Here is a 15,020-nt window from a genome sequence, read left to right on the forward strand (position 1 = left end):
ATACATCGATATAATATGTGGGATACCAAGTCCGCATTGTATAGAATATTTCCGAACTAAAATGTTGACATCACTGTCAGTGTCAAACAAATGACCATTTTTAGGTTAGAAGCAAAACTACATTCTGCCCGTTGTTCAACAACTTTTCTTGGTTTTATTATTAAAAAGTACCTATATAAAGTATAAAGAATGTCGATGTAAATGAGATCAACATACTTATTGAGATTACGTAGTCATTTTGTAGTGTTTTCATTAAAAAGGTGAGTTATTAACGTACATGAGATGGAATTTGTCGGCATTTTTGAATGTTGTTTTATTTCTCTGTTTTAGATTAAAAAGCTCAATTTCGACCATGAAAGTGTTTACTCAGAAGAGGAACCCTATTACGGGGAGCACTGAGTGGGATGTCCAGGACGAGAACTATGATTTTCACCAAGAAATAGCACGGGCTGGATTCGCCGATATGTTGCATGATACTGAGAGAAATAAGAAGTATCATAGAGCCTTGCAAATTGCTATTGAGAAGATGCATAGTAATGGAAAGAAAGCGAATGTTTTGGATATAGGTTTGTCATACTTTTTCTTAACTTTTGTATTTACTGTAGGTACTACAATTAAAAATATTGCCTTTTAGTGTATGCTAAGACAACCCACTGACCTATTTTAGCGTATATTTTTATTTCATATTAATCTCATAATAAACTATTCTCTCATTTTATTACAAAAGTAACTTCCTATTAGAGCAGCCCTCCCATATTCATTTTTATACCTTACCAAATAAGTATTCTACAGTCAAACTAAAAAGATTTTCTTCCAATGATTCCAGGTACCGGAACTGGTCTTCTATCAATAATGGCAGCGAGATCCGGTGCTGATTCCATTGTAGCTTGTGAAGCTTTCAAACCGATGGCCAAGTGTTGCGCCAAGATCTTGCAAATAAACGGAGTGGCTGACAAGATAAAACTTATACCGAAGAGATCCACGGAACTTACCGTGGGTGTTGATGGAGATATGCCACAGAAAGCTAATATTTTAGTTACAGAGGTGTTTGATACTGAGTTAATTGGAGAAGGTATGTTGCACCAAATAATAAAAAAATAAAAACTATCAGTCCAAGGACATACCAGTGCAGTGGTGTTTCCTCCTTATGGGCATTTCCACAATCCTTATTTACTTAAAGAAAGGAGAAAGAAAGAAATATATGGTTTTTTCTTTCTTTCGTTGTGTTTCCACCTTTGTGGGTGTGTATGTCCACAAACCTTATTTACTTGTAACATCACACTTATTTTTTCTTTTTAGTTTCTCCCATAAATACTGCCCTAGGTACTCTCTTATGTTCTCTCTTATCTACTTCCCCTATGTGCTTCCTAATGTATTTCCTCATGTCCTACCTTATGTTTTCTCCCTGTATATACAATTTTCAACTATCTTGGATTGATGTGCATCTTTTGTAAGGTCCATCCTTAAGACACTTGTTTTCTGTAATTTACCCTTTTTGTAATCTATTTTCCAATAACACTGGCATTCATATAGGCACAATATTCCATATTGGCACAGGGAAAATACTATTTTTCTCTAAAACATAAACTAGTTAATAAAATGTCTACCTATTTAATTCTAGGAGCTCTATCAACATTCTCGCACGCACACAAGCACCTTCTTGAAAAGGACTGCATAGTGGTACCTGACTCTGCAGTGATGTATGCTCAAGTGGTGGAGTGTCCAACGCTGTGGAAGTGGAACAAACTCAATGATCTGGCTGATGAGGACCTTGAAATTGTGTTGAGGACTCCCCAAAAGGTACTTAGGGTTACTTTTCTGTGGAGGTTTATATCAAAACTAGCTGTTATAGTTTCACACGCGACCCGTGGGAACTGTTTCGCGCACCCGGATAAAAAGATGCTTATAATCTTCCACAATAAATGGACTATCTAACACTGATATAAATTTTAAAATTCCTGAGGTTGGCTTGGTTTAGTAAACTAACTCTTCAGCTTTAAAATGTTAGTGTAGAGTGTGGAACTGTGCCAGAAGCTCTATTTAAATATTTTTTTCTATTGTGTAACCTTTACCTGATAATTATACTTTTTGTGTTTAAATAAAGGTGCTAGCTCCTAACTAAACTCTCATCTATTCCTTTTATACTTCTATGGTAAAAACAAACAAACAAAATACTTTTCTTAAAGTTATTGTCTGTAATTTAATAACTATTCCATATTTCTACCATTAGATGGTTGACTGCCCCGGTTCCGCAGCAGTTCACGACCTTCAACTGTCCCAGCTACCTCGCCACGCCTTCAAGGAGCTCTCAGAACAGATTCCCGTATTCGTCTATGACTGGTCAGGGGAAACTCCCATTGTCATGAAACAGACGGTCAAGCAGGACTTTACAGTTAGTGATACCGGAAGAGCTCAGGTTGTCTTCATGTGGTGGGAACTTAATATGGATACGGAAGGTTAGTTTATTAACTTATTTTTAGATTTCGTCATTTTCAGCATAGGACAATGTATTTTCCTTTCCCATTCCACAGACATGGTAAAGCTATTCTGCCTATTTATCTATGTGATATATAATAAACGTTTAACTTGGTGATATTCAACTTTTAATGTACAAAAAATTATTATTCGCAATTGAGTATTACTTATAGAATATTACTCAGTATTACACTCAGCACTACATTGCAATATGAATTTGCTTTCATTATAGGTTTCACATTTGATTGGTTCTTATTTGTTGTCAAATTAAATCTTTAAAAGGTAAAAAAATATTTCAGGTAGAATCGGCCTAAGCTGTGCTCCATGGTGGAATCATCCTGATGCAGACTTATCTTCCGAAAGACCACAAGACAGCATACCTTGGCGAGACCATTGGATGCAAGCCGTCTACTACCTGCCCCAAGATTTAACCCTACAAAAAGATTCAGAAGCCACCCTAATATTCTGCCAAGACGAATACTCCCTATGGTTCTATTTAGAAACTGAAAATTTTAAAAGACAGAACTACAAAAGACCAAATTGCGAATGTGGAGTACATATGGCATTGTCAAGAACTCATGTGTCCTATCTAAATGATGGCAGACGCAGCAAAAAGTTTTTAGCACAATTGAAAGAGGAAATTAACAACGAGTCCGTAGTTCTAGATGTCAATGGAAGCAGTTTTATGGGGTTAGCTTCGGCGAAATTTGGCGCGAAAGCTGTTTACATATTGGAAAGTTTGAGCTTAAATCTTGGCATATTACAGGATTATATTGAGGCAAATGGGCTTCAGAATATTCAGTTTATATCTGAAGTTAATGATGAGTTGTTAAATCAAGTGACAACTGTTATAGGTGATCCTAACTTTGCAAGTGCAATATTGCCGTGGGAGAATTTAAAGATGGCGTATCTCTTATTTCAGCATAGGAATAAGTTGAATAATTGTGTGTCGGCGATACCTCAGGGATGCGAGATTTGGGCCATGCCTGTAGAGTTCCAAGACTTGCATAAAATATCTATACCTTTGGGCAAATGTGAAGGCATCGATATGGCTGTGTTTGATGGATTAGTTGAGGTGGGTGTATCTACATATGAATTATTTTCATGCTACTAAAACAAAACACCATATTTATGAAATATTTGTTATTCTATTCTTTGAATTCATTGTTTGTGGTATTAATTTTATCAGCTCTTATTTATATACCGGTACAAAATCAAAGCCCTAGTTTTGGAAGTTAGCTGCCGCACGCGAAATCGGCATTACATATTGGTTTATATAGAAGCGGTAGCAGCTCGTGCAGTTGACCTCAGATATCGACTGATTTCACGCAAGTGCGGTCGGCAGTTGCAGTCGGCAACTCGCTTTCGTATCGCACCTAAGAATACATGTGGAATGTAATTGACTTATTTATCTTACGTTATCAGCACTCCCGCACAATAAGCGACGCGGAGATAGAAGCGCAGCCGCTGTGGGAGTACCCGTGCCGATGTCGCGGCGAGCCCGTGCGGCTGCTCCACATCGACTTCACTAACCTCAAGCCTGCCCTAGCCATGGATGGAGTGTATGAAGTGTAAGTACATCAGCACTCCCGCACAATAAGCGACGCGGAGATAGAAGCGCAGCCGCTGTGGGAGTACTCCTTTATATACCTACTCCCCTTATACACTCAATTAGATACTCCCCCTTTGAAATCGCTATGTACCTACTATGTGCACCCTTAATGTATCCCTTTATAAGCCTTCATATAAAGTACTCCTCTATGTATTCCTCCTGTATACTCCCTGTGTGATCTGTAATGAAACTCACAAACTAAAAATTTAAAAACTAATTATTCTTATAATTATTCTATCTTATGTATAAAGTCTACTTTCATTCATAAAGTAATGATGTTAAAAAAAAAAACAGCAAGTTTCTTTGTAGGTACACCTGATAAAACACAATCTTAAATCTAAATACATATTTACCTACGTAGTCACATTTTTATTTTCTATTTTAGTAAACCAGAAGCAGAGGAAGGACAGAAGGTTAACGGCTTCGCGCTATGGGCCGTGTGGAAGGTCGGCGGGGCCCAGAGCTCGGGGCCCGTGCTCCCGCCCACAGTGGGCGACAGAGTCGACTGGGACCCGCACACTAGGCAGGGCGTTAAGATATTCGTAAGTTTATACTGTTATGTTATATTCTGTGTGCCAAATATGGGTCAAAATGGGGTAAAAAGTAGTGGGAAAATTATTATTTAATTTTTGGGGAACAGGTGGTGGTGGTGATTTTATCGGAGCGAATGACTTCCCACACCCGTATAAAAATAGCTTATGTCCAAAGTCCTCAAGCTATAGAATATCGGTATACTAAATATTAATTTGTGAAAAATAGACAGACAGGCAGATTTCGCACGGTAATATTAACTTTATTTACTTATAACATCCCAATACTGGACAGAGGAATTAACAATTTTCCTCATAATAAAACAAATAATATCTTGTTGCATATACTTTTATTGCCCATATTTTCAAATTCAAAAGTTACGATACTTTAAATTGTATTAGAGACAAATGCGCCAAGCATTTGCAAGTCTTGTAATTTTCATATTTACTAGTCTTCAAAGCTGTATGCATAATAATCACTAAAAATATTGATTAGCGCAATAAATAAAAGCGTAACTAATAGCTTCCTCAATGGCAGCCTGTAAACTGCACTTAAACCATAGATTAATGGATTAAAACTATAGCCGCGAGCTTAGAGTTGCATTACGCGGCTGTAACCACAGATTATCCATTAGTTCTCGTCTTAATTGGTTTATTGTGTCATTCGAGTAGAACCTTGTTTGTGTGTAAACACTTATAAATTAGAAAAAATAATGTTAAATACAATTTTGGAATTAATTGATTCATTACTAGCGGTCTCACCCGCGAACTTATTCCCACAACAGGTATCAAATCTAAACAAAGAAAGAAAAATGTCCTCTTTATTATGTACACACGAAGAGGTTTGTTTTATAAATCTGATAAATCGCCTTCCTTACTATTTAATATTGTCAAAATTGCAATAAATATTTATTTTGGTCCAATTTGATCGTGTGGTTGAAACTGTTCGATATTTTAGAACTGAAATTACAAGTAATACAAAGCTGTATACAGATATTGATAATTATAGTATAAAACTCAGTCGGCAACAGTAGTGTAATAAAAAATAATTATTAACATAATTCAATAATTAGCGTTGTATAAAATAGGCTGCATAAAATAGATTAATGCAACCTACTTCCCTGTTGCCAAGTAATAAAACAGAATAAATTGTCTATGATTATGTGGAATTGCATTTATGTATGGACAACAAAAGAATGAATAATGCATTAAATATCTTTGCACTTCATAGAGAATATCTGTAGGTAAATGTCTAAACTTAGTAGGTACAGACTGTAAAAAGTCCTATGAATTTCTAAAAAAAAAATGCCTTTTTCTGTAAATCTACTAAATCAGATATTATTTGACCTAATTTTTACGTTTTATCTCGTTTTTACAGAATTTTTTCTTAATTGATTTTTGACTCAAAATAAATTTCTGTGTTTTCCATTTTTGATTGCAACCCTAAATGGCTGAATTCTTGTTACTTGAAAGTTAACGTTAAAATAAGCTAACGTTAAGTGAATCATCATCATCCTCCTGCCCTTATCCCAATTTTATTTGGAGTCGGCGCAGTATGTTTTCTCCTTCCATACTCTTCTATCTGCCGTCATCTCTAACGTTTATTTAGTGAATCTATTTGAAAAAAAAACGTAGGGCACATAATATTTTCTAACCGTACACCATAAATAGATAATTGTTTTCTACTTCACAGAAAAAGTCATACGACGCGAGTACTTCTTTCAAGTGGCGGTACCAAGCCGTTTGCGACCTCGAGAAGGGACAGTTCAATGTCGACATAGATTTAGTGCTAGAGTAGCACATTACTAATGTATTTATTATATTTTATATTAAACTGACGCCGATATGATTTGTTGTTTTAGTTATTACCTGTATAAGTTTATACGGAATGCGGTTTTTGAGTTGGCTAATCGAAATGACAAGAAATTGTCTCGAGATTTATATGTTGTTATTCTATAAAATCTGAGCTAGCTCTCACTGCCTGTAGGGAGAGATATTATTAATAAATCAACGTAAATTATGACGCATCAAACTGTCTTTTGTAATCAGGTAGGTATTAAATTTTGCCTAGGAAAGGTGTTTTCTCAAAGCCTTACCTCGTTGAAACGAACGTGGTAGGTTCTGGTATTTCGAAAGGAGAAACCCACGATGAGAAAGATACTCTAAAGCTAATCTATTCATGCTTATTTTTTTCAATGGACAAAAAAACTTAATAAATTAAACATTAAATAATTTATCTTCTAAAGATAATCTCTTGAATGACAAGTAATGAGTATCACGTCGCTCATAATTAACGAATATACGTTATTATGTACATTCACTGATACAAAATACATGATTGAAGTTATGACCTGACCTCAGGTATCAAAGGTCGATATGAACTTGTGGATCAGTGGGTCAACTATGTGATTTAAGACAGCGAGGTCAGTTTTTCTATTCTCTGCGTTAAACATACGTGGGTTTTATCGAACACATTTATCTATTGCGAAATGTGTTGTTGATGTTTGTAAGTTGGTGATGTAATCTAATTTAGGTTTTTTGTGCAGGCTTGACGTTACCAAAGCACTTGAGATTTTCATTGAATCGCCAGTTGAAGATGGTTGAAGCTTGAAGCCAAAATCAGAAGAACTACCTACGTACCCATCTAATTATTTTATGGTACCTAATACGAATCCAATTTTTTTTCTTGCCTTTCTAGTGGTCATCCAAAATGTTCATCGATATCGAAACTGTTATAATCGAAATAAATTCTTATAATAAATTGAATAACTTATGAAAAACTGTAACTATCGTCTGACTCTGCCATCATCTACATAAGCCCAAACAATAGACACTACACTATGGGTAACTACTTAGGTACGTAGATTGGTAGTTAACCATGCAGTGGCGGATTTACAAATTTGCCGCTAGTAGGCCATTCAATTTTTGCCGCCCCTAATGATTGTGAACTTAATGATATTTCTGTCAGTTACTAGATTATTTTTGCAACCCGCTATGTACCGAAGAGTTTAATGTTGACCTAACAAGTTTATCTGACAGCGACTTTAAAGCGTAAAACCTCTGTAACTTTTAAACGGCTCAATTGATTTTCATGAAACTCGCCCGTAAAACACCTGTAATACAAAAAAAATACTAAATTAAAATCGGTTCATTCGTTCGGGTAGGTACTATATCAGAGGCGCACCCATCGGGTGGCATCCCCCCAAAAAAACCACACAATATAATCACGGACTAAAATTGTAATTGAAGTACTTAAAAATTGTGTAGAAATCATTCATGGTGCTTTTTGCTAGGTTTAACATAAAGAAACCGGAGTCATACCACTGCAAAGTTATAAAGCGCTAACTAGTTTTATAGAAACTAGTGTCAAGTAAAAAAGCCGCGAGCGCAGCGAGCGCCAAATTTTTTGAGTTTTGAGGACACAAAAGCGAAATTATTTGGGACACAAAAGTCCTCCACCTCCTGAACAGCTTAGAAATCGTCAGCGTAGAGCGTCAGTTGTTTTTGCTACTTCGGTGCTTTAACTTTTTGTTAGATTGGACTCAAAGAGCGCAGAATAAACCAGAAAAGATGAAGAAACCGCGAGCGAAGCGAGCGGATTTTTCAATTTATTTTTATTGAAACGCTATTGGAATATTTTAAAATTCATGATCACATAAACCTAAGCATATATTAAATAAAATAAAAAATAAAATAAAAATAGCCTTTATTCAGACCTTGTTTACAGTATACAATCTTAATCTAACAACTCTGACGAGTTGATGACACCAACGACCTGGTCTGTTTGCCCAACTTTGGCAAAGGCCTCCTCCATTTCCTTCTACTCTGCTCCGTTTTGGGCTCTTCTAGTCCATATATTCCCTGCTATGCTTTTAATTTCGTCATCCCATCTTCGGTACTGTCTTCCTCGATTTCTTTTCTTGTCCCTAGGGTACCAAAATATTATGTTTTTGTTCCACTTGTCATTGCCTCTGACTATGTGGCCGGACCATTTCCACTTTAGTTTCCTTATTCTAGTTGTGACATTCTCAATTTTCATGCGCCTTCGGATAGTGGTGTTTCTTATTCTATCAGATTTTCTTATATTTAGCATGCTTCTTTGCATTGCCGTCTGACACGTTTCAAGTTTCTTATATTGCGCTTTGGTGAGAGCCCATGTCTCGCAGCCATATGTCAAGACTGGGAGTATACAAGTGTTATACAGTTTTGTTTTCACGTACGTTTTGATTTCTGTATTCTTCATTATTTCCTTAAACCCCCAGTAGCGTTTCCATGCATTTCCAATCCTTGTGTCGATTTCTTTTGTCATTATATCAGTGACCGAGATTTGTTGGCCCAAGTAAGTGTATTCTTTTACAAACTCTACTGGTTCGCCGTTTAAAAGAATATTGTCTTAAAATGCGTTTGTCATAGCTTTGGTTTTTGAAGTGTTCATCGTCAGACCTACCTTGCGGCTTTCTCTATCCAGATCAGTGATCATGTATTGTAGTTGGTCTTTGCTCCTTGCCAGTATTATTATGTCATCAGCGAACCTCAAGTGTGTAAGATTTTCGCCATTTATGTTAAGTCCGTAGTGGTCCCATTCCAGTCTCCGAAAGATATCTTCCAGTACAGCTGTGAATAATTTAGGTGACAGTGGATCTCCCTGGCGTACGCCTCTGTTTATGTTTATTTGTTTCCCTTGTTTCTCTAGTTTTATTCTTGCTGTACTGTTAGTGTATATGCTTTTTTTAAAATCCTAATGTATTTCTGGTCGACTCCTTGTTTCTTCAGACATTGCCAGATACTGTTGTGTTCTATTGAGTCAAATGCCTTGTTGAAATCGATGAAGCAACAGTAGAAGGGCACTTTAAACTCTTTGGCTTTTTCAAAAAGTTGTCTTACCGTTAGTATATGGTCCAATGTTGAATAGCCTGACCGGAAGCCAGCCTGTTCCTTGGGCTGGTTTTCATCAAGAGTTTTGGTTATTCGCGTTAGGACAATTTTTGCAAAAATTTTGTAATGTTCGACATTAGGCTTATTGGTCTGTAGTTGTTAATTTCTCCTTTGTCCCCCTTTTTATGGAGTAGGATTATTGTTGATGTAGTCCACTGTGCAGGAATTTCCTCGGTGTGCAATATGTCGTTGAAAATGTGTTTAAGTAGTGGTACTAGCTCGTTTTTACAATCTGTAAGTAATTCGTTGCTGATATTATCAGGGCCGGGAGCTTTATCCTTCTTCTGTGTTTCTATTGCCTTGTATATTTCTTCTATTAGTATAGGTGGAACCGCGTCGGTGTTATTTAAGTCGGTGTTTACTATTTGGTTCTTGCTGGAGTAAAGGTTTTCGTAGAATGTAGTTGCTATTGACAGTATATCATATCTTTTTGTTTTCGTTTTCGAAAGTCGGTCTTTCATATTGGGTATCCAGTTTTTCTTTTCTTTTAAAGTTTTTAGAGCTTTTTAATACCTCCGGTTTTGCTTATGTATTTTTCAAAAGTTTCACGCCTAGTGCGTTCTCTGTCTTTTCTTATTTGGTTTTTGATTTCTTTACTTATTTCGCTTATTTTGTTTCTGATAATTTTTGTTTTCTTTGTAGTATTTAACAGTTTTGATCTTGCTTCTAGGAGTGTAATTACTTTCTCTGACAAGTTTTTCTTATCCTTCGTATTATATTTAGTATCAGGTTCTGGTCTCAATGTCAATATTTCATGTAGTATGTTGTACTTCTGCTGAGTATTTATACCCTCAAAGGATGATTCTGTCACTAATTTCAGTTTGTCTTTGATGGTGTTTAACATTTGTTTGTTATTTGGTGTTGGTCTTCTGACTTTGAAGGGTCGACTTTTAATAGTGCCCATTGACCTGCTCAGACGTGCTCTGAGGACTCGGTGGTCGCTATTAAATTCGTCAATTAATTTTGGTCTATTTGTTAAGATGTAATCAATTTCGTTTTTGAAACTGCCGCCTGGCGATTCAAAAGTCCATCTTTTTGAAGTTCTTTTCTTGAATAGGCTGTTCATTATCCTCATGTTATTTTCCATCGCCATTTCTATTAGTTTTTGTCCGTTCCTTGTTCTTTTCCCTCTGATGTAAGGGCCAAGTACAATATCTTCTCCATTTCGTGGACTTCCAATCTGAGCATTGAAATCTCCCATTACTATGCAGTGTCTGTATGTGTACTTTTTTAGGGCGATGTTGAGAGTTGAGTAAAATGCATCGATTTCTAAAGTAGATGACTGCTCTGTTGGTGAGTAAGCTTGCACTATAGACCATATTTCCTGTTTTGGAGGAATTTTAATATTTAATTTGTTGAGTTTTGAGGACACAAAAGCGAAATTATTTGGGACACAAAAGTCCTCCACCTCCTGAACAGCTTAGAAATCGTCAGCGTAGAGCGTCAGTTGTTTTTGCTACTTCGGTGCTTTAACTTTTTGTTAGATTGGACTCAAAGAGCGCAGAATAAACCAGAAAAGATGAAGAAACCGCGAGCGAAGCGAGCGGATTTTTCAATTTATTTTTATTGAAACGCTATTGGAATATTTTAAAATTCATGATCACATAAACCTAAGCATATATTACAGTGAGTTTATTAATCGTTTATTTATATATGGATTGTGTACTCGTATAATTATAAAAAAAAAAAACTGTAAAAAAATTCGCAAAATTTGCCGCCCCTCTAAATCTGCCGCTCTAGGCACTGGCCTACTTGGCCTATTGGTAAATCCGCCACTGTAACTATGTAATGGTTCCTATCGTTTATTATGTTGATTGGGTACGTGTAATACTTATATCAGTCTACACCGAGCAACATTGCACTGCCAAAACAACAATGTAAAGCTCGGTTCAACAGCAACTCTTTTCCGCAGCTTCCATATAAAAATGCATAATACCGCTACACTGACGTTAATATAAATAACTAACTATGTATATACCTAAGTATATAGTACACCAAGTGTGGGAGTGATTTATCTTTCATTTACATTCGCCGCGTGGGGTTACCTCGGATGAAATTTAATACTTACTATGACAAGGTAAATTAAAGTACTTGCAGTTTTGATTAAAGTGGCAACTTACGATCGTAATGTTAATTGAATAGATGACAAATTACATGTCTACGTTTTCAGAATTGGAAAGGACGGTGCGTGATAAATTCTGAATATAAATCCCTGGTTATCTTTGACGGTGCTTATGCTTATTCAATATGGAACGTGAGAGTTAGCTCTCTGGATGCGCTAAGTAATAACTAATAGGCCACGATGTGCATAAGCAGATAGTGCTATAGAATATCTAGACAAGGGCAAAGGGTGTTAAGGTATTTCATTTTTAGAATCCACCTACATGTGGGTAATCCTATGTGTCTACAATTAATCAATTTTATCAGGAGTAGGTATTACCCGAGATCGTTTCCCCAACAGATACAATTTTATATGGCCTCATGTCAAGCTCTAATATATCTCAAACGATTAATTAATTATTTATAGCTTATTAGAAAATCAGCTAAGCGTGCTCAAACTTAACTGTTGCTCTAAAGATCCGTATCACTGCAAACTCAACTTGACGTTTCCTAATGACAGTTGTAAAATTCAAACTAAAACGGTTTTATCAAACGTGGAACGCGATTTAGTTTTTGTTCGAAATTCCTACTTGATTTATGGATCTAGGTATTTTTTTTTGAACCTGTCGATATGTTTTCTTGCTATGGTCCGATTAGTAAAGTTGAATAATAAATCTTGTTGCGTGAATACATTGCACACATTCTTTACCTTGTTTGCTAGGTCGTCTAGTTCAGAAATATAAATTAAATTACGATTGATTAAGAGCGTGTAATTCTGTTCTGCCTAGCTATTTGTTCTTTAATTCCGTTTCCCAGTGTTACCATCTTAACAAATTGAGGGTCGTATTGTCGCAGCACCAAACCAACGAATCAGTGACATAGATAGGTAGATCTTACATAGATTGGTAAAAGTGCCGGACACTGATTTTCTAAACTAGTTCTCATTCATATACTTAATTGATGAAGGGATTGTATAGACCTTGATATAAAACAAAAGAAGCCTATAAATCCCAACACATACCTAACACATTAAACGACACAAATTAACCATTTAAATTCAAACGCGTACCTATCGAAGCACTATTCAAGATTACTCTCAACATCTTGCGAATAATTTTCTAACAGAAATCGATGTTATTTATTTGCCATCTTAAATGGTAATGCTAGTCAACTATGCCTCAATCCTGAGACGTTGTTTCTACCATAAATCTTCATGTAATGGTCTATTAGGCGACTTTAGCAGGCCATTGTTGGTTTTGATGAAAATGAATGTACACTTTTGTGCCATTAGTGGGCCTTGCGAATATGGTAGACAACATCGCCGGTGCAGATAAAGTCATGTTTTTGTCACGGGTTGTACGTCGTTCTGCCGGAAAGGGATTGTTTTAGACCAGGAGCTTGATCCTTTAAATTATTTTAGAAAGTCGTTAGTTTAAATTGGAATGTGCCAGTTTTTTCCACCTGTTAGAGATTTGTTTTCGAGTCACGTTTTGGGCACTCATTCGACCATTATAAATGATAAGCTGATTGAATTAACTAGAATGTCTCTCCCATAAAAGATACCGCAAAAGTCAATCGCGTGCGTTTTAAAGAGCAATCTATAAAAGTTAAGTAGGCTCCAGTACTTATACAAGGCAAAGTTCTACTTGATTGTTCTACGAAACATCGATTACTTTAATGATAGTTAAATGTCATGTAAGTATGGCATACTAATATTATAGCTCGTCGTATTAACAAGCGTTGGTCTGTCTCTAATGTCAAAGTTAATTCGCCGTTCATTCCTACTATTTCTACGATAATGTTCGCATTGTTAGTGCAGACAATGACGCCAATTTGATGGCTGTAGGCGGTTACGATGTAAGAACATTACTTTGCTATCTAGCCCACAGCTCCCGTCGCAACATCTTAACAGATATCACATAATAAACGTGAGTCGGAGCCGCAAGTGACGGGCCTTAGCGGCACAGCTCACAACTTCGGCTCGACAAACGGCACTTCCAGTAAAAAGGTTTCCGCGAACTGCATAACAACGTTTCCATAATCATCTGCGACTTAGAGCGACCGATGCCAAAGCCGGTGCGCCGAGGCCGAGACGCTAATAGTCGCAATTTGTCATGTAATAGGTACGACATTGTTAGTTTTTCCGGTACTCCATATGCGGGTTGAGTCGGAGGCGAGGCGTTAAGGATCGTACGGTATAATGCGACAGCGGCGCGTGAGTTGCGCTGAATAATGCAGCCGCGCGCGTGATCACTGCCAGAATGCCGATGTGGCCGCGACGAGCGCCGCATACGACCCCCGACTCTCCACACTCAACGACACTCGACAACTATATATTTAATGGAGGCTTAATGCTGCCTCTATACAAAGGAAAAGTGCTTATTCAATTGTCTTTTTTCTTGTATAACAGCGGTGTTCCACGGATGATCGATCGCGGCGCGCCGGGGAGTCTGTCCGGAGCGGATGTTAATAAATGTTTGGTGTAAAGCGTTATCTTTTACGACTTATTTACTGTCATCTTATTCACATTTTTTGTTGACAGTCACACAGTAGCTCGGATAAAAAACATGAAAATTATTGCGTGGAATAGTAATTTCCATATATTTTCTTTTTACAGCTGGCCTTATAATAGGGCCTGCATTGTAATACAAGCGGTGCATTAAACAATCAAGAGAGATAAATAATAAGACGTGAACGACAAACGATCAGTCACATACAGTACGGCACAGAAATCGATAGCAATCAATCGCAGCGAAATATCGCAATAAATCTAATCGTGTTCAGATTTGAGTTTCTCAATAGTAGGGCGCCACGACACAATACCATGTGACGTGTTCAGCCGTGTTCCGATTAACCTTTGCCGCCGCCGCAGGCGCATCGACCTTATTCCATTTATGAGATTATAAATTGAATATCTGCCTTGCCCACCGCACCGCCATGTGTTGTACCACCGTTAAATATCGGCGAGATTTTGTAATGCCCCGCTAATACGGCATTAAGTACTCAACTTATGCATAAATCGTGACAGTTGTAATCGAATCGTTGTACCGATATATCGGCCAAATGATAATGTTTACCAAATTAAGTCTTTTCGAAAAGCTTTGTCATAATCGTGGATGCAAATATGGTTTCTGAACGAGAAATGAGAACCATATTCACGATTTATACGTTATTTTCATTACAAGGCGTGCTACTTAAAGTGCGCTTGCATACATGAATAGTTAGATAAAATACTTCTTTATTTATTTAAATCGTGACATATAATCGGGAACTATAAATCGACTAGCAATTTAAATATTTCAAAATGTCGATATGATCGAATAAAAATAAAATGCGATCATCAATTTATTATTATACTGTGTACCTAC

The 15,020-nt window shown here is 36.7% G+C and overlaps 1 protein-coding gene across 2 annotated transcripts; it reads left to right on the top strand.

Moving 5' to 3' along the window:
- The first annotated feature begins 108 nt into the window (after positions 1-108).
- LOC124635311 (protein arginine N-methyltransferase 7) lies at positions 109-6,466 on the top strand. 2 transcript variants are annotated; one of them, XM_047171179.1, is made up of 9 exons: positions 109-260; positions 331-566; positions 827-1,072; positions 1,622-1,800; positions 2,231-2,456; positions 2,775-3,556; positions 3,901-4,046; positions 4,473-4,629; positions 6,311-6,466. In XM_047171179.1, exons 1-9 carry the CDS (start codon positions 202-204, stop codon positions 6,413-6,415), a joined length of 2,136 nt encoding a protein of 711 aa, XP_047027135.1. In that variant the 5' UTR covers positions 109-201; the 3' UTR covers positions 6,416-6,466. The 2 variants fall into 2 exon arrangements, with proteins under 2 accessions (XP_047027135.1, XP_047027136.1); XM_047171180.1 differs by having other exon boundaries at positions 2,775-3,550.
- Positions 6,467-15,020: the final 8,554 nt, after the last annotated feature.

Source organism: Helicoverpa zea, chromosome 12, assembly GCF_022581195.2.
Source record: "Helicoverpa zea isolate HzStark_Cry1AcR chromosome 12, ilHelZeax1.1, whole genome shotgun sequence".
Lineage (NCBI taxonomy): Eukaryota > Metazoa > Arthropoda > Insecta > Lepidoptera > Noctuidae > Helicoverpa > Helicoverpa zea.